Raw genomic sequence first — 20,888 nt, 5'->3', positions numbered from 1 at the left:
GGAGACTACCAATGGGTCCGGTCTGTTGTTTATTAATTTACAGTATGTGAGCGATATGGCTTTGTGTGTCAGGTATCTGTTAAAAGTCGATCTTTTAGTGGGGTGGCCTCGGCTAGAGCCTTACCACTAGCCACGACAGTGGTTAGTGCCTGGCGAATTTGTAAGTAGCGGAACGTCTCTGACCCTGCCAGCTGGTACTTTGCTTGTAGGTCTCTAAATGGGACCATCTCATTGCGCTTCCACAGATCACCAACTGAAGCAATACTAATTAAGTCCCATTTATCAAATCACTGGCATCTGTTCAATATACAGAGTTGCTCAGATTCCCACAAGGGAGTGATCTATGTCAGTTTCTTGTGCCACCCCTGTGTTTTTGTCACGCAGTGCCAAAGTGCAACTGTGTGGGCCGTGGGGCCAGTGAGGTGTTGTCGTTTCGGATTGGACTAAAGTGCACTCAGATATACCCCCCTCCCGCCTCCGCGAATCATAATCAATCTGTCCGTGCTGTATGCCGGTTCAGACGGTGGGGCAAAAACCCATTGATTGACCACTGAGAGCTGGGAGGCCCAGTAGTATTGTTTTAGGTCAGGCAACGCGATTCCTCTGTCATACCATCCCCTGGTCAGTCTGTATGTCGCAATGCGTGGGTTTTTTCCATCCCATAAAAGAGTTCTGACCTCGCTCCCTACACTGACAAAATAGGCGCCTGGGACCCTATAGGGGGTGTTTTGCAGCACAAACAAAAATCGAGGCAGCACCAGCATTTTGAACAGTGCTGCCCTACCGAGCAGAGTGAGGGGCAGCTACCGCCAATGGAGCATGTCGTTGTGTAGCCTAGTCAGTGGGGCCTTAAGATTGATGTTATAGAATTGGGCCGGGTGCTGGGTAATGTATATGCCAAGGTAACGGAATCCCTCAGTAGCCACCTTAATGTTGGTGCCCTTAGGCATCCGTGGCACTGAACCCTGAAGTATGAACAGAACAGATTTTGTCCCGTTAATAGTGTATCCCGAGTGGACTCTAAGGATTGCAAAAATATGTAGGATCCTGTGGATCGAGGCCAATGGAGCTGCTACGTACAACAGGACATCGTCCGCATAAAGGGAGATTCTGTCTTGTGTTGGACTGTCCATTTCAGCCCCCTGATCATGGGGACTGGACGCATTCTTGAGACTTCTCCTGACAATTGAATCTCACTTCTTGCTCATCGTTGTTATATTTTGTTAATATTGGATTGCCTGAATTTGGGCCTGAAAAACTAAACAATAGTGGATTCTCCTTTTCTAATTGTTGTGGTGTAAATAGAATAGTTGTGGCTTCTAGGCATTGGGTTGTTGGCAGCAATCTTGGGACTCGTTTCGAAGCAGAGTCCCAGAAAAAAGGAAACTAAAGAAAAGTGGGCAGGTTAGGAATACCCTGACCCCCCCAGATATGGTGGGAGGGTCCACAGGGACTCCGCCGCACGTTGATAAATTTTTTTATTTTGCTGCAGACTCACGGATGAATCTGCAGCAAAAAAATTTAAAATGTGCATCTTTTAAAAAAAAAAAAAATGTTTTACCGCCTAGTGGGCCAAATCCCAGGGGCTCACGAGGCCCCTCTTTGGGTTTATGCAAAGCCCCAGGGACTACCACCTCTCAGGGCTGTAAGCAATAAAAATGCGGGGGGCACTCTGCCCCCACAGCCCCAGGGACACCCATCTCCCCGGGCATTGTTGTATACAAATACAGGGGGGGTCGCTTGACACCGCCTCACCAATTGTGGGGCCTACAGCCTTCACAGCAGCCCCAGGGACCTCCACCTCTCCGGGTCTAAAGTAATGCGTGGACTGGCTCCAGCAATGTCCCGGGGAAACTGCAGTTTGCTATGGTTTACCCTTAGCAAGCAAGTGATCTGATTTCAGCAAGCAAGTGCAGAAAATGCTCTCGCTTGCTGAAAGCAGAGCATGTCTGTTTCCCAGCCCGCTGTCAAGCAAGCAGAGAAACAGACATTGCTTTGAGATCCAGGGAGCTGCATGTTAGCAGCTTCCTGGGCCTCAAAGCAATGCCGGCTCCCTCGACGTTCCAAAAGAGGGTGCCCTGGGTGGGACCAGGGCACCCACACAACTGTCCGGGCCCCGGGCGATGGGATCCCCTGGGCCAAAATTAGCCTGGGATAAAAAAATAAACAAAATGGACAGACCCCGGGGGATGGGGTTCCGGAGCTAAAATGGTCGCGGAAGAAGCCCCGCTGCTAATACAGCGTTCCCGTGAGGACGCCACCGGGTGTCATCTGTATTCGGGAGGTAGTCCAGCACGGAAGAGAAAGAATGCGGCATGGTGAAAGTAAGATTGTGCATCACCCCACGTGGGCTTTGAACTGTGAAATTGATGTACTTTCAAGACGGACTCACTTGGGTAAATGAGTGCAACTACAAATACCAGAAGGCCAGGGGAGTGGCCACGCCCACTGGGGCGGAGTCAAAGACTTTAAATCGAGTTGCACACTGCCGGTCTTGTCGTACATGTGCCAATGATTAAGGGTCTATAAGACTTGTAATGCATCTGGCAGCATGATTAAGATGTCGTTTTCCATTACCTGTTTGCAGCCTTTGTGCAATAAATAATTGGATTAACAACTACCTGCTGTGGCTCTTCCATTTGGGGGTAACCTTTGTGACTGATATATATAAAATATTGACACATTACCTTACTGTCATGGCAGCTGCAATAGAATAACAATCACAGTCTTTTCTTGTTTGCCACTATTTTTAAATTCACCACTGAGAAGGTGTTCATTACTCAAACAAATTGAATGCTGTGTGCAAGGTATATACATGTTTTAAGCAATGAGGAAAGCTAATGTCTGATAAGGTGTCTGCATTTGATAAAATGTATTTTAGGCAACCACGTGAGTGCCCCGCATTTGTTGGAGCAGATAGATGAATAGATAGATCGATATCTATCACTTACCTTACCATATACTTGCCTTACCATATACTTGCCTTACCATATACTTGCCTTGCATTGTAAAGCCATTGCTTGGTAAAGACATGCTTTTTATTTTCACACAACTGTCCTCTTGTGGTGGTAAGAGGGCGGTGCAGGCTAAGCAAGATTCTTTTTTTGTCAGGACATGTTTCTTTTCTGATATTTAAGCTAAAATGAGAGCCCCTAATCGAATTACTTTTCATTTGATCCTTTTCAAGGGGGGTAGTTTGTACCCAGCTGGAGTGAATGGCTGAGCAAGCTTCAGAGCACTCCGAGACCTCTGATGCAGTGGCCTGTCGAGCCGCACTAAAAGATTGCCGCTTCTGCGACACTGGTTTGCGTACTCTGTCTTATGACTTAGAGAGACAAAGAGAGAGAGAGCGCGACAAAGAGAGAGAGAGAGAGAGAGAGAGACAGACAGACAAAGAGAGACACAAAGTAGAACAGAGCCATTTACAAGCAAAGGAACTGAGCCATTGGCATCGAATTTCTGAACCAATCTGTAGTTGCACACCTGCCTTGGCTCTTAGCACGAGGTAGACTATTGTGCTAAGCCAACCTGAAATACATTCCAAGACTGGGCCTTTTCATCCCCCAACACAAACATTGCACATGTATTTAGTACGTCGTTCTTAAACGGACTTCCTGTTGTTGTACAGACACTGTTTAGATAGTAAACCAGTTTGTCGTGAAAGTTAGTTTTGGCAGCAGCACTAATCCCCGCCCCCCCCACCCCCTCCCCACCACCTGATCTAAAAACTGTAGTCTTGTGTTCTTTGAAAATACTTAAAAACGTTAGTTTTTTTCTGCTTGATGACGTTTTTCTCTAATATGGTACTCCAACATTGTAAATACAGGCTCAGGGGTTGCTGCCAAATAAAAGGCTTCTCAAAAATATTTCCAACTAGATAGAGCATGTGTGGAAATTGGTTTGCTAACCAGTGAGGCAATGTTTAAGGACTGCTTTACACTATATCATTGTTTTACATAGGTTCCTGAGGGTAAGGGGTGGGCTGGCAATAGATTAACTCAATCTAGATGCTCCGGAGGCGCTGGGCAGCATTGAAGTCTTCGCGACGCTTGCCTGCAGGTTCATTTTTGCTTTACTTCAGGTTTCACATGCTTCCTTTTCAGCATCTCTGCTGGTAACTATCTACCCAAAGCTGTGTTTTGTCGGATACCTTCAGGGCTGCAACTCTTTCCTCCAAATGTTGGCTCCTCACAGGTGCCTCTGTAAAGGCTTAGCTCAGAGTGCTGAAGGCTGCGAGAGGTTGTCAGGTTGCTCAATGCTCCTCATTCTCCCATGCCCTATTGGAAGGACCTAGCAGTTCATGGGAAGTGTTCAGCCACACACTGTTACAAACTGGTTTAGTGTTGGGCCATTCGCCTCCCACACCTGTGCGATTGTGCCTCTCCGCAAAAGGAATCTGCAGTGATCTGAGCAGCTCATCTCAGGACCCCAGCCAAGAGGAATGCACACCAGACATGTAGGCCTGCTGTTCTCTATATGGCATCAAACCGTATTTCCCAACTTAAGCCGAATAGTTAAAACCACTTATGCAATGCTGGATTGCATTTGCGTTAAGGTGAATGTCTGTTTGAAAAAACTTCTTGAGCTCGCCGTGACCCTTGGCCGACGGGAATAATTTTATTTACAATCTATTGTTTTTCAACACACAGTGAGTGGTAAGAAAGTCTCACATGAACTATAAAACTTCATACAGAAAGGTACATCACATAATAATTATCAGTGCAATTTAGTCAATTTGTAAATCTATGTCTGTAAAGGACATTACAAAAACCAAGTGCATACCTAAAATCATTACCATAGTGACTTAAACATGGCACTCTTTCTGCACTACCAAAGTGTCTGGATCTTGGGGCAAAATGTTTAGTTCCTTTACCTCAAAACACTGTCCCATGCATTCTGCTGGGCGTAATGTTTACTGGGATTTCTCTAGTACAGATGGACTCCCTGTGTGATCTCATGACTCAAGGCTTCCGTGGACCCACTGGGTCTCAGAATATAGTGGAAAGGGCAAAAATATCTTCCAGACTTAAGTAGAACATCCAATGTGTTCCCTGTACTGTAGTGGACTTTTCCAGAGCTCAGACACAGTGCACTTCATCATGTCTGTGGTTGTAAAGCTAATTTAATTTCACATAGAGAGGCCATGGACCTACCTTTCCTTATGTGCTCTGTGATCCATGAAGGCATACCAGCAATGTGGATGGTCTCTACCATGTGGCTTGCAGGGCTGGGGAGTCTTGCCTTTAGGCCTGACTCTTGAGAACAGGTCCTAATTTAAGCTTAGCACAGAGCCTTCCTAACCTTTCCTTGTGAATGGATGCATTGTCTAGGAGCAAATCTTGTCCTGGTGGCGGAGCAGAGGAGGGAGGTGTATAACAACATTGTGTGGTGGGTTTCTGCTTTATTTTTGCATCATTACTCCAGTAATGCCCCCTTTGACCAGTAGCAGTCTAGGCCATCTCTTAGCAACATTAGGGACGCCGGTTGGACGCCCCAACCCAGTTGTACCCATTAGCAACATGATCTTGTCCATAGGAGATGCTGTCTAAAGGAGGGGTAGGCTGGTGAATGATGACTTCACCTCTTCTACTAGTGGGGAACAAATGAAGAGTACATCACCTGCTTCCATGACTGAGCACTAAGGCGCACATGCATCAAAATAGGCAATTGCGATTCTTTAATTGCAATTTTTAAAGAATCGCAATTAAAGAATTGCAATTGCCTATGCATGTAGGAATCGCAAACATTTTTGCGATTCCTAAACATTCCTTAATTACAACTCACAAATTGCGATCGTAAATAAGGAATTGCTACCAATTCATTCCTATGGGTTTTGAGGCCTATAGGAATCAATGGAAATTGCATGCACAATTTGCGAGTACCAAATAGGTACTCGCAAATTGCGCCTGCAATTGCAAGGGTGCCAAAAGGACACCCTGCTGCACTCCTGAAATTGCCATGTGACTACATGTTGCAGGTGTGAAACAGGTAACTTTGAAAAATGCACTTTAGTGCATTTTTCAAAGTATTCGCAAATTACCGTCCAGTTTCATTTGACTGTAATTTGCAACCCCTAATAGCAAAATCGCTATTTCAATTTCATTCATGCATTGCATTTAAGGAAATGCAAATTGCGATTCCTTAAATGCAATCGCAATTTAAGTGATCGCAATTTTTGCGATTACTTACATTGCGATTTTTGCATTTGGGATGATGCATCCCAAATGCAAAAATACTGGTCGCCAAGGGCAGATTATGCGAATCTGCCAGTATGCTACCGTTTTTTTCCTTGATGCATCTGGCCCTGAGCTCTTTCTAGGGTGAGTATTGAGAGCCTGGGCAGACTTTGCTGAAGGAAAGAGAGCAGGCTTGCGGAAAAATGTGGGGCGTAGCTGGCCTAAAAAGATACCCTTGCATTTATCACATAAAAATATGACTACACAAGCTTCAAACACCATGAATATTGAGGTTACTCGTCAAGCGGTGCATGGCTGTCTGTTGGCTCCGCTTAGTCCTCTACATACCCAAAACTTTAATAGTGCATGGTATATAAAGTACCACATTCCATTGTATGCATGGCTTGCCCTGAAAGGGTGCTCCATTGAAAGCAAAAACATGATCATAATGATTCACATCCAACTATTAACCTCAACTATAATGGTAAACTCGAGCATTTTTTAAAAATGTTTTATTATTACAGGAGCAAAGTTCATAATGCTAGGGTATCACCTGGGGGTGTACAACAACTATTTAAACAGATGTGTTTGAGCAAACTTTCATTTGTGGGTTTCCTTACAGTAACGAAATGTCCTCTGAGTCTGTGTCCTGTGAGTCTACAGGCTTAAGGAGCTGGACATTTAGTATTATGAGATGGTCATGACTGTGTGCAAACAACGACTATAGGCCCACATGCATCATTGTTGGTATTTGCGATTCCTAAATTGCAAAAATTAAGGAATCGCAATTTAGAAATCGCAAATACCTATGCATTAAAAATTCGCATATATTTTTGCGATTTCTTATTTTTCCTTATTTGCGATTCCCAATTTTGCGAATCGCAAATAAGGAATCCCTTTACATTGATTCCTATGGGCCTAGAGGCCCATGGGAATCAATGGGAAGGCATTCTCATTTTACGAATCGCAATTAAGGAATCGCAAAATGAGAATGCAATTTCTAGGGTGCAGGAGGGGGTCCAAAGGACCCTCCCTGCACCCCTGAAATGTAACATACAGTCCATTTTTCACACATACATGCCCAAGGGCATGTGTGAGTGTAAAATGAAAGTGTAAAAAATGCACTTTTGTGCATTTTTGAAACTTTTCTTAAATTACCATGAAGATTGACTTCATGCTAATTTAACACTTCTAATCTGCGAATTCGCAAATTTTTTCAGATAATGCATTGCATTTAAGAAATCGCAAAATTGAGATTTCTTAAATGCAATCGCAATTTAAGAAATCGCAAATAAATTGCGATTTCTTAAATTGCGAAAATAGCAAAAACCTTAATGCATCCCAAAAAAGGGATTTGCATTCGCAAACGGCCGATTTTTGCGATTCGCACCGTTTGCGAATGCAAAAACCCTTGATGCATGTGCCCCCTAGTTCTTTCAATCTTCTTTTAAAAATTCAGCACCTTGAACAAGGCTGCTGTTGCCAGAGAGATCACTTGTCCCAAAGGAGACCATAGCACTGTGCTAAACCTTTGCCTCCCCCGTAAAACATAAATATACATTACAGGAAAAAATGAATGTGTCGCAAAGGGCCACCATCATATCTCTTAGCATTCTCTACGAGCTCCACTTGCAATCTATCCAAAAGGAAAAATCAGAGGGGTAACCTCTGCCCCATAATGTATATTCCTGCAATCTAACTACTTCATGATGGAACCTGTCAGTCCACTTCTACAAAGACACCTAGGGACAGGGAACCGCACAAAGATCTGGAAACACCAAAGTACACCAGTCTTAGCCTGACTGCAGTATGATACTTGGCAGAACCAAAAAAAAAAAAACTAACTTTTCATAAATATATGAAAGTTGAAATCTGCAAATTACTAAACTGTATCATTTAAAATTTGAAAAGGCTAACTCCCATAAAAAAGTAGCTTAATAAAATCAATCTACCCTCACATATGATTTCAAGTGACTGTACGTTCATGGTATGACTTTCTTAAGTTTTGTTTGAGATAGCTGGTGCTTATACATGGGTGTGTCTGAGTGAGAATTTGCATGGTCACAACTTCTGTTTGTGCCTTGCTTCTGGGATGTCCGGTGCCCTGGCCAGTATGGGCAATGATTTATTGTTTGTCCAGTTAATAATTGTTCACATTTTCTTTCCATACAATGGCACTGAAAGTATTTGTTTTGAACAGTCAAGTTTACACAAAATGTGTGGTTTGACAGTCGTACCCACATTCTTATTTAGCCTCTTAATGTTTACTGTAGTCTGTAAAGGGATTTGTTTTGTGTGTGGAGCCCAAGCTTTAAATGGAGTATGTACAGTAGCCATGAAGAGTTGTATTTTAATTAAGTGGATACCAAACACTGGATTGTCGAGGTGCTTGGGTGATGGGAAGAAGTGTAATGTGTATACAGATTGCATTTTGGCTACTTCTGTTTAACCTTGATTTTTCAATGTCTCCTCCCATAGGGCTGGGGAAAAATGCTGAGGGGCGTGTGGAGCCTGTCCAGACTGTAGTTCTACCAAAAGGCAAATCCCTCGATCAGTGTGCGGAGATCCTACAGAGACGAAGGGAGGGGAAGCTGATGCCGCATAAACCTAGGAAACGGCACCGAAAAGGTAGCAGCTATGCTGGGCGCAAGCCTGCTGGGCGCCAGCCTTCACGCAATGTGTTTGACTTCCTGAATGAGAAACTGGAAGGGCGCGATCCCAAAGCGATAGAAGGGACTGCTGCCTCAAAGAGCCCTGGGGGTGACATGTACTGTGCAAGCCAGAGCACCAAGAAGGCCTTGGGTGTCCAAGTCTTCCAAACCCTGGAGAAGATACGGCAGACGGAGAAGGATATTGGGAAGATTCGTGAGGCTCTGGCCCGGAATGTGGGCAGGTAAACCATCTCTAACCCTGCTGCCTATCTTGGGGTTGGGAGTCCATCATTGATACTGATTGAAACTGGCAGATAAAGAATTTGGCGGATAAAAGCAAGAGTGCACATGGGGACGCCAAACAGGATTTCCAGGATTGTGTGTGGGTAAAGTGGAAATGGTGGAACTGGGGGTGTAATTAAGTAAATTCCTTTATTGTGCTCGCTGATGGAATGGTTAAGAAACTTGCCTAATGGGACAGGAGCATAATTGGACTATGTAGACTTTGTATGTAAATAATCTAAAGGGAAAGCTAGTCGTGTACTGGGTCTGGAAAAGTGCAACTCTTAGTGCATCTCATGTAGAAGCAATTTAACAAGTCTCATCCCTTAAGTGCACACACAAGACTGAGCGCCGCACAGCGTTGGGTTCAGTACCCTTGGCCTCGTCAGATCTAAGGCTCTAATGTACAGAACCACAGGACTGTAAATAGAAGGTCTTTTAAACTGCTGTTCCTGCAGTGGGGTAGAGGCGGTTATCAGTTTTAAGCAAAAGGTCAGAGGTTACCAGGACAAAACGCACAAGATGGCGCCTATGTGCTTCAAACTATGATGTTTCTCCATACACTATAGATGAAGTCAAAAGGTTGCTCTATAGATTTTACAAAAAAAATTATGCATTTCTCGAAATTCCAAAAAACATTAAACTCTGAGTACTTGAACTTTAAATTAATGTTGAGGTCCCCAGTGGACGCGGTCATCAGCTGTTGTGACACAATTTTATAAATGATCTTTTTGTCCTGGGGACGGGACGCTTCAGAATTCTATTTGTCCTGTAAAGAACTGCACTGGTCACTTTTGGTGCCATGTAGGGAGATGCCAAATTATGGAACAATTCTCATTATATCACATAGCTCTGATAATAGCCGTTCTGGTTCTGTAAGGGCTCATAAATCAGGGTTTGCATTCTAGGAAGGTTTTGATTTTGCCACCTTTCCTTAAATCTACATACAGTGGCTGTACGTAGGCAGGAAGCAGTACTTCCAGGGTTGGATTGCTGGTGAGTCCATGCACACCCAAAGACTTAAATGTTTAAAGGTATTGATCAACTCTTCTAAAAACGCTTCCACGCTGCAAAAGGTTCGAAATTTGCTCCCAGCACGTGTAGGTGTAAAATGTTTTCCTGAGTAGGCAAAAGGGAGCAGGGACTCCTTTTTAAGCATCGGCTTAACAGATTTTTGCATTGACAAATATACACATGTATATTTGCCCATCAAAAATGGAAACCACAACAGTTTATTAGGATCATAGGTTTATTAGGAACATAGGTTCTAGGCCTACTTCTGTAAACGCTTATGAATTCATGAAGGTCTTGTATCTGGCAAAACGCAAGGAAATATACTCACATGTTTACTTTTAATGGCTTTCTTTAATAACTGGGCCGTAGTTTTTTTTTCATGTTGCTTATAGTGGTTTACACAGATTCTCCATTATGATTTCTTTATTTTATACGGGAAAGCATCAAACACATTTTACTATATGATGCGTTAGACGTGCACATAGTATAGGGAAGCATTTTATTCCAAGCTGCAATTTTTTGTGTGCTTTTTGTTTCTCAAAGCAATCATGTATGCTTTTAAAAAAAATACAGGGACCTTTGTCGGTAATGCAAGTTAAGCTTGTAGATATTGCTATGGTTGTTCTCTGTAACAGTAAAGCCTTTGCAATTAATGACTCCGATAGATGGATTGGAACAACTAATAAATATGGATTCAAATGTTGTTGTTAGTGCCAGACAACCTATTTCAAAGATCCATACTGTGGTGCTGTAAGCTGGAGAGGGTTGGGCCTACTTCTCCAGTGGCCAAAATAAACATTAAAACTTGCTGTCCTTGCCCCATACAACATGTCTTGGGTCTCGAGCGATAGGAATTACACACCCCTGCTTCTAATATTAAAGACCTACGTAAGCAACCTAAATTTGGTGCTTGCTTTTAAAGTGTCATTACTTCTTAACTTGTTCTCTAGTGCCAGATTAATTTTCATTATAATGTTCAAAAACACAAGCCACTAGCATCTGAGCTCTTCTAAATGTCAAATGCTTCTGGATTCACGTGACGCCTCCCTTGGAATCTGAGAGCCCTCGCCCACAATGAGCTTGCTTGCAATTGAGGCAATGGAGAATTCTAGAAACTAATGCTCATCGGTCTTGCTGCCTTTTAGTGGCTGAAGTAAACCAATAGACAAGTGTATGTGAACACATGCTTTTAAACAATTCCTTTCACTATACAGGAAGTCAATACAACTCTTTCTATACTGAATATAAAGCTTCACATGAGTCTTCAGCAGGACTGTGTAGAAATTCAGTGCAACCGGAGCACAGTGGGTGTGTGGGCATGATGACTAATGCTATCGTAGGCAACTCTGCCTGATGTTGCTAGGAAAATGACATGCTGCCATAAGTAAAACCAAAGGGGATGATGGACGGAGTGTTGAACATTGCAAGCACTCACCCCCAGTCAATTAATCTGGGTTTAATCCATCATCATTCTTTAGCTCACTCTGCCATCCCAGTTCAGACATGGCCATATGCAAATCAGTCTGACTCTGTGCCTCATGGGAACAGTCCAGCCCGAACTGCCAAGCCATGTCTTCACTGGACCGGAAACAAGCATCCAAGGACCGGTTTCTGGTTAATCAGCCGTCATCAGCCAGGCTAGCTTGAATCCAGTGGCAAAGTGAGCAAGGGACCCACGTCTGGGCATACCCTGCCAACTTAGGTCGAACAAAGCAAAACCAAAGGGGAAGATGGACGGAGTGTTGAACATTGCAAGCACTCACCCCCAGTCAATTGATCTTGGTTTAATCTATCATCATTCTTTAGCTCACTCCGCCAGCCCAGTTCAGACATGGCCATATGCAAATCAGTCTGACCCTGTGACTCATGGGAACAGTCCAGCCCGAACTGCCAAGCCGTGTCTTCACTGGACCGGAAACAAGCATCCTGGGACCGGTTTCTGGCTAATCAGCTGTCATCAGCCAGGCTAGCTTGAATCCAGTGGCAAAGTGAGCAAGGGACCCTGGTCTGGGCATACCCTGCCAACTTAGGGCGAACAATGCAAAACCAAAGGGGATGATGGACGGAGTCTCATGGGAGTGCCATGAGGCACAGGGTCAGACTGATTTGCATATGGCCATGTCTGAACTGGAGTGGCGGAGTGAGCTAAAGAATGATGATGGACTAAACCCAGATGAGTTGACTGGGGGCGAGTGCTTGCAATGTTCAACACTCCGTCCATCATCCCCTACGGTTTTGCAATTCTGCGATAAGTGCCATTTCTGTGGACTCTTCCTCTGCAGTCAAGATTCCTAAAAGTGTAACTGGGTACATAGTGGACTGTCGAACAGTCTAAACATATAAACATGTTTGAATTTAGAGCAATCCACTTAGCTACCAAATTTGTTCTAATATCTATTATTCGAGATTCCATCATGATCAAATGGACAAGACAATGAACTATCTAAATTGGATCAAGAACCCTCTTGAAATAGGATCTGAACATTTAGCATTGATTGCTAGTTTGAAACCTCAGCGGTGCAGCAATTCACTCTATGAAGCGAATTATTTAGATTGACATCCACTGGAAGAATATACACATGGATTATTAATGTTGAACTGCTTAAAGGTATCTTCTCCTCATGTAGAACACCAGACATTGACTTTTTCTGCCAGAGCAGGAAATGCAACAGCCCGATCACAATCGTACTTCACAGACTGGTTTGGGCAAAAACTCCTGTTTGTGCTCACAATTAGATTGTTTGGTATGTATAGCGCTGGTGTTTGTTTGGCTCCCGATTTGTGACTGATGAACCCATACACAAATCATGGGATCAAATAGTCCATCTGCACTTTGTATGTGTGTGGAAATGCCGGACTTTGCAGGAAACTAGAACTTTACTCTGGCAAGGGTATTTTTTGTTAGGTCTGGTATAAATCTTTTTAGTAGTTTTTGAGATATTTGTGGAACAGTACCCCTTCAAGTTTTATTAACAACTCCGATTCAAATCCTTAGAGGATGGGAACATTTGGGAAATGGCTGAATCCTGTTGGAAGAGGAGTATTTTTGTCCTTCGTCAAAAGTGGAATCAGTGGATCCTCTAAGTACTTGTAAATCAGTGTGATCTAACTGAATGCAGATAGTGAAAAACGTTGTTGTGGCAGCCAATACAGTGAACCAAGCATTAAGAATGGTGTCCTGAAAAAAAGTGACAGGTGGGATAAGGGAGCAGAATCCAAGAGGGCTTCCAAGTAGCTCAGGCTGAAACCAACCAAAGGCAGCGTAGCTGTGTTAAACATTTCCTGTTACTGGGTGGCGTTTGAGAATATTATTGCCTAGAATATGAATTTGGAAAATATATTTTCTTTCAGTTTTTCATGTGAGGAGAAAAACTTAATTTTGTAGCTTGATATTTTAGAGGGGCAATCCAGGTGATGCTTAATTTTGGATGTGGTGGGCATTCAATGTTCATATCTCTCTCATTTATTCTTTGTTTGATTATTATTGTTTATGTACATCAAGTATTGGTAAAGACAGTATGTCTTGCCTTTGGGTCCTATTGGCTTTGCCAGTGGCTCTTGGCTGTGCTCTGCATCACCGTCAAAATATTTTTTAAAGAAACCAACGAATGGACCTTGTATCATACCGCTAATGCACATATTTCAGAACGCATGCATGCACAAGTGGAATGCCAAGGGCCATTTGCTGTATATTTTTATTTACTGACTCAAGATGGTGGAATCCTTGGACCAGTAAATAGAGAAAAGAACGTTTTTTTGTTTTTTTTTGGTGGGGGGGTGGGTTATTGGTGTGAAAGCGCTAATTTAAAACAAAAAACATAAAACATCTTAAGTGCCAGGAGGTGAGCAGATGGGGAAGGAAGGAAAAGCAGCACACTGAGGGCATGGGCAGAAGCACAACTAGACGAGGACACCATGGTTGAAGGGGAGAGAGCAACATAAGCTCAGGGTCAGGGAAAGAAATGCAGAGAGAAGAGAGAGAGTTGCACAGAGTGTGAGGCCAGACAAGAGATAGCAACTTAAAATGGAGGCAGAGAACACATGTGGGGGACAGCTCAAAAACCAAGCACCCTCGCTGAGTGCCTGCTTAAAATGGAAAAAGTAGTTCCCTAAAAGTGAGTAGTTGAAAGGACACAAGTAAAGAGGCTGTGGTCCAGAGGAGGAACATGCACAAGATTGACAAGGCAAGCCATTGAATAAGAACCAAGAAAATGAGTGATAGTAATGCCAACCAATGGTAAGCAACTTGCTGCTGGTAATCCGACAATAGGTCTTTTGCAACCAGACAGCTTGCACTGTCTGGTAGGCTCTGACTAAAATTGGTGAGGAGTGCTACAGAAGTAAGATAAGCGGTTGCATGTCAGTATATATTCTAAAGGAGGATTGGTTGATTTACAGTTGCTTTATAATTTCTAAAAGCAGGCATGAAGATAGTCTGTGACAGCAGGCAGGAAATCTACAAAATTTGAGTCATGATAGGAGGAAGTTGAAACTGCATAGTGGAATGGAAAATCTAGTTTTAAAAACATTTCCTGTGGTGGCATTTGTTCTGTTTACGTTGAAATGAGCCACATGAAGTTGTAACATTGCTCGGATCCCATTTCAAGAGATAGTGGTTAAAGGAAACTATATGCACATTACAGGTTATTAGTTGTGAGTGAAAAGGTGTGTGCAAAATAATCTTTAGCTCGCCTTTACAGTTTGAGACTTCTGCATTCCACTTGGTGGATCTACCAAGTCTTGTTGAGCTAAACCAGCTATAGCGATGCAATCATTCTTGTGTTATATTATTAATTTATTGACTTCTCTGTGGTCTTAGTTAAGGCTGACAGTGCTTCTGTCTGGTAGAAAATAGTTTTTTCTGGGCATTCCTACCAGCTTATTTGACAAGGATGCAGATTTTGTGTACTGAGATTAATGCATGTCAGTAAATCGAATAAAAAGCGGCTAAACTGGATGCTGCCTGTACTGGCAAACATTACAACAGTTGCTTGCTTTACAAATTACCTTGACCTCTTCTTTGTAAATTATGGTGGGCACTTGTTGGTCCAGCTTACTAAAACGTATGAAATTAAAGTAGGAATGACATCAGAGCACTGAGTAACGGGGTTTGATTACTCCGTTCAGGGTGAAGCCTTCATATAGCCATACATGCACAAAAACAATAGCTCTTTATTCACAAAAAATATGGGAGTATTCAGTTAATAAAACAAAAGTTAACTTTTCTAGTAGTGGCTATCATTTTTGTAAGTTATTGACTTATACTTCTTAAGATGCAACTGTTGATGTCATGACTCAAATTATTTCATCGCTTCCAGTGTCACTGGACGGGTGCTCACTGTTGGCATTAATTTCCCAGTCGTCATGCAGCTGTGATGTCTTTACAAACCACCCTAGGCTCCCGGTCCCCATTTTGCAACCATATGCTTTCCAACTAATACAATTGGAGAAACATTTGTTTAGTTCCTCCTTGACGTTTTCTACATCTGCATTAAGCTGGTTTATGTGTGATTGGTTGCCAAGAATTTCCATTTGCTTGTAACTAGGACTAGTGTAATATTTGACACCTTCCCTGATTCTTAGCTGGTCGCTATTCTTTCCCTTGTCTCTTGACCTACAAAGCCATCGTTGCACAGCAGTAGAGTTTGGCCTTTGGTATCTGGGTACAAAGATAAAAATGTAAATAGTTCTCTGGATATAACTCTCAATGTCAGACATGCAGAGTTCTAAACTATACTTACCCGGTAGATCTGATAGGTTGATACTGGATGAACACCGTTACTGCCCTATTCCTTGGGGACCTGCAATGACAACATTTGGAGGACTTGGAACGGACGAATCACACGTATCAAGTTTCCCAGAGAATTTGAACATTTACTTGCATGCCATACTCTGTTCTTCATTGTAACCACTTTATAATTGTTTTTTAAGTAAGTCACTGATACCTCGATTGGCCTTCTGAAAGTGCACTCATCAATAAGATCTTTAATGTACCTTCAGTTCAAGAGTGGTTGGTGTAGTACTTGCTAATTTTTTTAAGGGTGAGGTTCTACTCTTCTATTCGTGGATTTTTGGAATGGGTGCCTGCCTTTCTGGCTGGGTTTGGAGAGCTAGGGGTTCATGGTGGGTGCCTTTCCTTGTTTTGGAGGGTGGGTAGCCTGGGTATCTATTTTCTGCTATATGGTGGTGAGAACAAACAGACAGAGTGTGACTAACTATACTTAAGATGTGCTCTAAGATGTACCTTTCTTGTCCTTTTTGTAGGGACAGTGTGGTCACCAACCAGCTGGAGGTGCGGTTGTCTGGTGCACGGAAACAGCTGGAGCACCTGAAGGCCCAGGATGTGCAGCTCCAGGGGCAACAGAAGAAGGCAGACACCCACAAGAAGATGACCAAGTTCTAAGACAGTGCTCAATGTACATGTGTTCACTAAGAGAACTCTGTCTGTGCAGCTCTTTATTGCTCCTGCCACATGTCTGTCTGACGGCCAGTCTCTGAGACATCAAGAGCTCGTTAGAGGCCAGACAGTGAGCTGGACACGGACCATCAGCTAGACAGGACCACTGCCGACAAGACGCTCCAACCCTGTCTTGACACAACATTATTCCCTTGCTAGTCCTGGATCTTACCACCTTGGAAGTGCTTGAGCTGGCCAGGGCAATTAGAGAGAGTTGGGGCATTGAGAGATGGTCACAAGGAGATGTGGTATATAAGATCACAGCATGAAATCTTTATGACTTTGTGTAGTCAACATCAGCAATGAGTGGTCATATGAGTCTGTATACACACCCGTGGAGGGCCAATGGTGTCCTCCATCAATGTATCGTCTGTAGCTGCCTGTGCCATGGCATGTGCTAATCCGCACAGCCTCGCATTGATCTGTACATCAAGCAAGATGAGTTGGTCACCATGGCCCTTTGTATGAACTCTATTTAAAACCCTCTCCTTTTTTGCTAACAACATTTAGGAAAATATTTGTGGTATTATAAAAAAAACATCAAAACTGCTCTGATTTTCTTGATTGTAGCTGCACAAAACCTGAAGTATCACCGGGGTTTTTATGCTTTTAAGGGATTGACTCTTGGTGGATCTTGAAAGTGGCAGTGCTCTGGAGTTCCTAAGGCTGCTGTGTTTCGAAGAGCAGCTTCGGAGAGAGGCTGGAACTAAGAGTCCCAGTAGTTGGACGTCTCCAGACAAGAGTTAAAAAGTCTGGGTGGTCTTTTAACAGTCGCCCCACGGCTGCAAGAAGGTGACTACTTTGATGATTGTGTAGCCTACAAATATGATCCTGATTTGTGGAGTTTAAAACTTACTCTAGTAATTCAATTAGCTGGGAGGAGCATTGATTAAAGTGTGTACTACGGACTTACAACTCAGGAAATGCACTGGGTATCTATGGCACAAAGATGTGCAATGATGCTATGGTTCTATTGCGCCTCTTTTTTTGGGGGGTGGGATATATATATATATAGTAGGTAGTTATAGTTAGGGCTTTGTTTCTATTCAGAAAGCTTTTTTCTTTTCCCAATAATTTGGCGCTGGTTGACAAATCTCCATGAAATTTTCAAAACTAGTGGGGCAATCCGGTCAGCTTCAAGGTGATTCGTCAAGCGGGAGCCGAGAAAAAAGGGGGGGGTCCCAAAACATGTTTTCCCCAATGTTAATTTCCATAGGAAACTTTAGACAAAGCTACAGCCTGAACTGCTGAAAGGAATTACACCAAATTTGGCAAAAAGGTAGCCGTTGGTTCAGAAAGAGACCTTTTTTAAAATGGTGATCTGTGAAGTAGTTCCTGAGAAATTAGAAAAAGAAAAAGTTTCGATATCTATGGCCGCGGTGGGTTCGCGAACCCTCCCGGGCACGAGCTTCACTCTGATTGGCTGCCAACACTCCAAACCAGGAACTGTTGGCAGCCATCTTGTGACTCAGTAGAACTGAGTCACAAGAAAACAGTAAAACAAAGATAAAAAAACAAGAAAAGGGGGAAGGGTAGAAACACCCTGATCCCCCTAGACTGGCTCAGGGGGTCCCACAAGGACCACCATGGCCAAAAAAAAGCAATTTTTTATTTTATAATTTCAGCGGAATTCGCTTTGGGGTCGCGAATCCTGCCAGAAAAAAAAACCTGAAGCGCGGGCTCCTGCGCTTCATATTAATGAGGCCCCCGGGTGGGCCACGTCCTGGGGGAAATGTGGCTTAATTTGCAGGGGCTATAGCGATTAAATGCGGGGGGCACGTGGTCCCCCGCAGCCCCGCGGACTGCCACCTCAGTGCGGACCGCCACCTTTGAAAAAAGGCGTGGGAGCCCCGGGACACTGCTGTTTGCTGAGGCAGGGCGGGAGCAGTGCGGCTCTCGCCCTGTCAGAGCAAACACTGCTTTGCTTCCTTGAAGCGAGAGCAGGGGAACCTGCTTTTGCTTCAATGAAATAAAGCAGAATTGCTTTTGAGCAAGGGGAGCTGCATGCTGGCTCCCGCTGGAGGCGGGGAGCCTGTGGGGGCATTGGGGCTCCCCCCCACGGTCCCCAATGTAGCGGCCAGGCCCCGGGGGATGGAGTCACCGGGGCCAGAAGTGGCCTGAGAGTGGGGCCACGCGGCCACCCTCCCCTTTGGGCAATTATTTTTTTTTTTTTTTAAAGTAAAGGCCAGGCCCCGATGGATGGGGTCACCGGGGTCATTATTGGCCTGATGAGGGGGGCCACATGCCCCCCCCTCCAAAGAAATAAAGTTTTAAAAAAATGTGATGACTGGTCATGCCCCAGGGGATGGGGTCCCCGGGGCGAAATGGCCCCTTCCAGATTAATTTTTGTAAACTTTCTTTTTATAAGAAAAAAATGGTCAAGGCCTGGGGGATGGGGTCCCCAGGGCCCAAGAAATGTACAAGAAGTGGGGCCACACAGCTCATCTTGTAATAAAAAATATTATAAAAATAAAGGCAGTAGCTAGCCGGAGGCCACGCCCCCTTTTTCTACCACACTGCAAACGTGCCCCCTGGCGCGTTGGTGGGGAATTAATTCTGCTTGAATACGGAGGGCCCCTGGGGGGCAACTAGACCACCACGTACCTCCAGTTTGCACCACAGAGCTGTGTTGCAGAGAGGGGGTCCAAGACCACGCCCCTTTTTACACCACTCTGGTGCACTGGTGGTGGGGGGATGAGATCCTCTTGTGTCCTGAGGACCTAAGCACACAAGTGGACTTCATCGTCAGAGTGGTGCAATCCCGCTCTGTGGCGCTTACTGGAGGTATCATTGCGGGCAAGTTGGCCCCCAGGGACCCTCCTTATTCAAGGGGAATTAATCCCCCATCTTAGAACGCCCCAGGGGGCGCATTTGCAGAGTTGTGGAGATGGGGGATGTGGCCTAGTATGAGAAGTTAGCAATCCTGATGTGTGGGACTTGCTGGAGGTAATAGGAGGGGTAGTTGGCCCCAAAGGTTGACATTGGGGGCTAACTACCCCTCCTGTTACCTCCAGTAAATCTCACACTGTGGGATTGCTAAGAGGTGTTCGGAGGCCACACTCACCTTTCTCCACCACTCTGAAAACGCGGCTGCTATGTTATAGTTAGAAATTAGCATTTAAAAAACCTTTGAAATTTACTGAAAAAGACATCGGTTTCAGGGACGTTATAGTTAGAACTTAGCACTTAAAAAACCTTTGAAATTCACTGAAAAAGCCATAGGTTTTAGGGACGTTATAGTTAGAAATTAGCATTTAAAAAACCTTAGAAATTCTCTGAAAAAACCACAGCTTTCAGGGATGTTATAGTTGGACATTTCACTCGTACAAAACCAGAGAAATTCGACCGCTATAGTTAGTAGAGATAACAATAACCGTCGCCCCCGCAATGCACTGCTGATTACGTCACATATTACATCATTCATGACATGGTCAGTGACATCACTGATGACATCTCAAATGACCTCACTGATGACATCATTCAAGTGATAATCTGATGCACCTCCTCACACCCTAATATAACCTTTTATACACCCACTCTAAAATACAGACTACCATGTTCGAAACCAGAGACCCACACCCACTCGTTCACCCATACAGTAACTGAAACATGCAGTCACTCATCAATACAGCACTATCATATGCACTCGTACACCTATACATACACTCACACACCGCCACTCATCCATAGACTTACTCACACACCTACTCAGTCATGCAAAGAATCAATCACACCCATTTACTTACGTATACAGTTATACATAGACCACCTCACTCACTCATTTATACAAATGCTAACACATACTCTTATACAATCGCTGATACAAGCACACATTCATCCATACACTGCTGTATACTTACACATATACCACTGAGACATCCATTCACTCACCAACACACCCATACACACTCACCCACACGTACAGCCCTTCACAGATGCACTCTTGAACCCATACACCCAGTGAATCACCCACTCACATCTATGCACAGTCACCCACCCGCCACCTACTCACACAGACACTCAGGCACCCATACAGATACTCAGACAACCAATCCATAACCCATATAAACAGTCATGTAGCTACTCACCAACCCATGCAGCCACTAATACACCAACTGACAGACTTATACAGACATTTACACAGTTTACTCACTACCCCATTCATTCAGTAAGATACACTCCATCAGTCACTTATACAATCAGTCACGCACCGACTAAATCATCCATTCAGATACTTATACACCCACTTGTTCTTGAATACACCATGGCATCTATATATATATATATAACATATTTAAACTTTACAGA

At 43.8% G+C, this 20,888-nt stretch overlaps 1 protein-coding gene across 2 annotated transcripts in view; it reads left to right on the top strand.

The window, feature by feature from the left end:
* Positions 1-17,129, top strand: part of ZGPAT (zinc finger CCCH-type and G-patch domain containing) — a 47,730-nt gene extending 30,601 nt beyond the window's left edge. For both annotated transcript variants that reach the window (XM_078651683.1, XM_078651684.1), the window contains exons 6-7: positions 8,655-9,069; positions 16,388-17,129. In XM_078651683.1, coding sequence (XP_078507809.1) covers positions 8,655-9,069; positions 16,388-16,526 — 554 coding nt within the window. In that variant the 3' untranslated portion in view covers positions 16,527-17,129. The remainder of the gene's footprint in view (positions 1-8,654; positions 9,070-16,387) is intronic.
* The last annotated feature ends 3,759 nt before the right edge of the window (positions 17,130-20,888 follow it).

Source organism: Lissotriton helveticus, chromosome 7, assembly GCF_964261635.1.
Source record: "Lissotriton helveticus chromosome 7, aLisHel1.1, whole genome shotgun sequence".
Classification (NCBI taxonomy): domain Eukaryota; kingdom Metazoa; phylum Chordata; class Amphibia; order Caudata; family Salamandridae; genus Lissotriton; species Lissotriton helveticus.
This window is presented reverse-complemented; position numbering and strand designations above follow the sequence as displayed.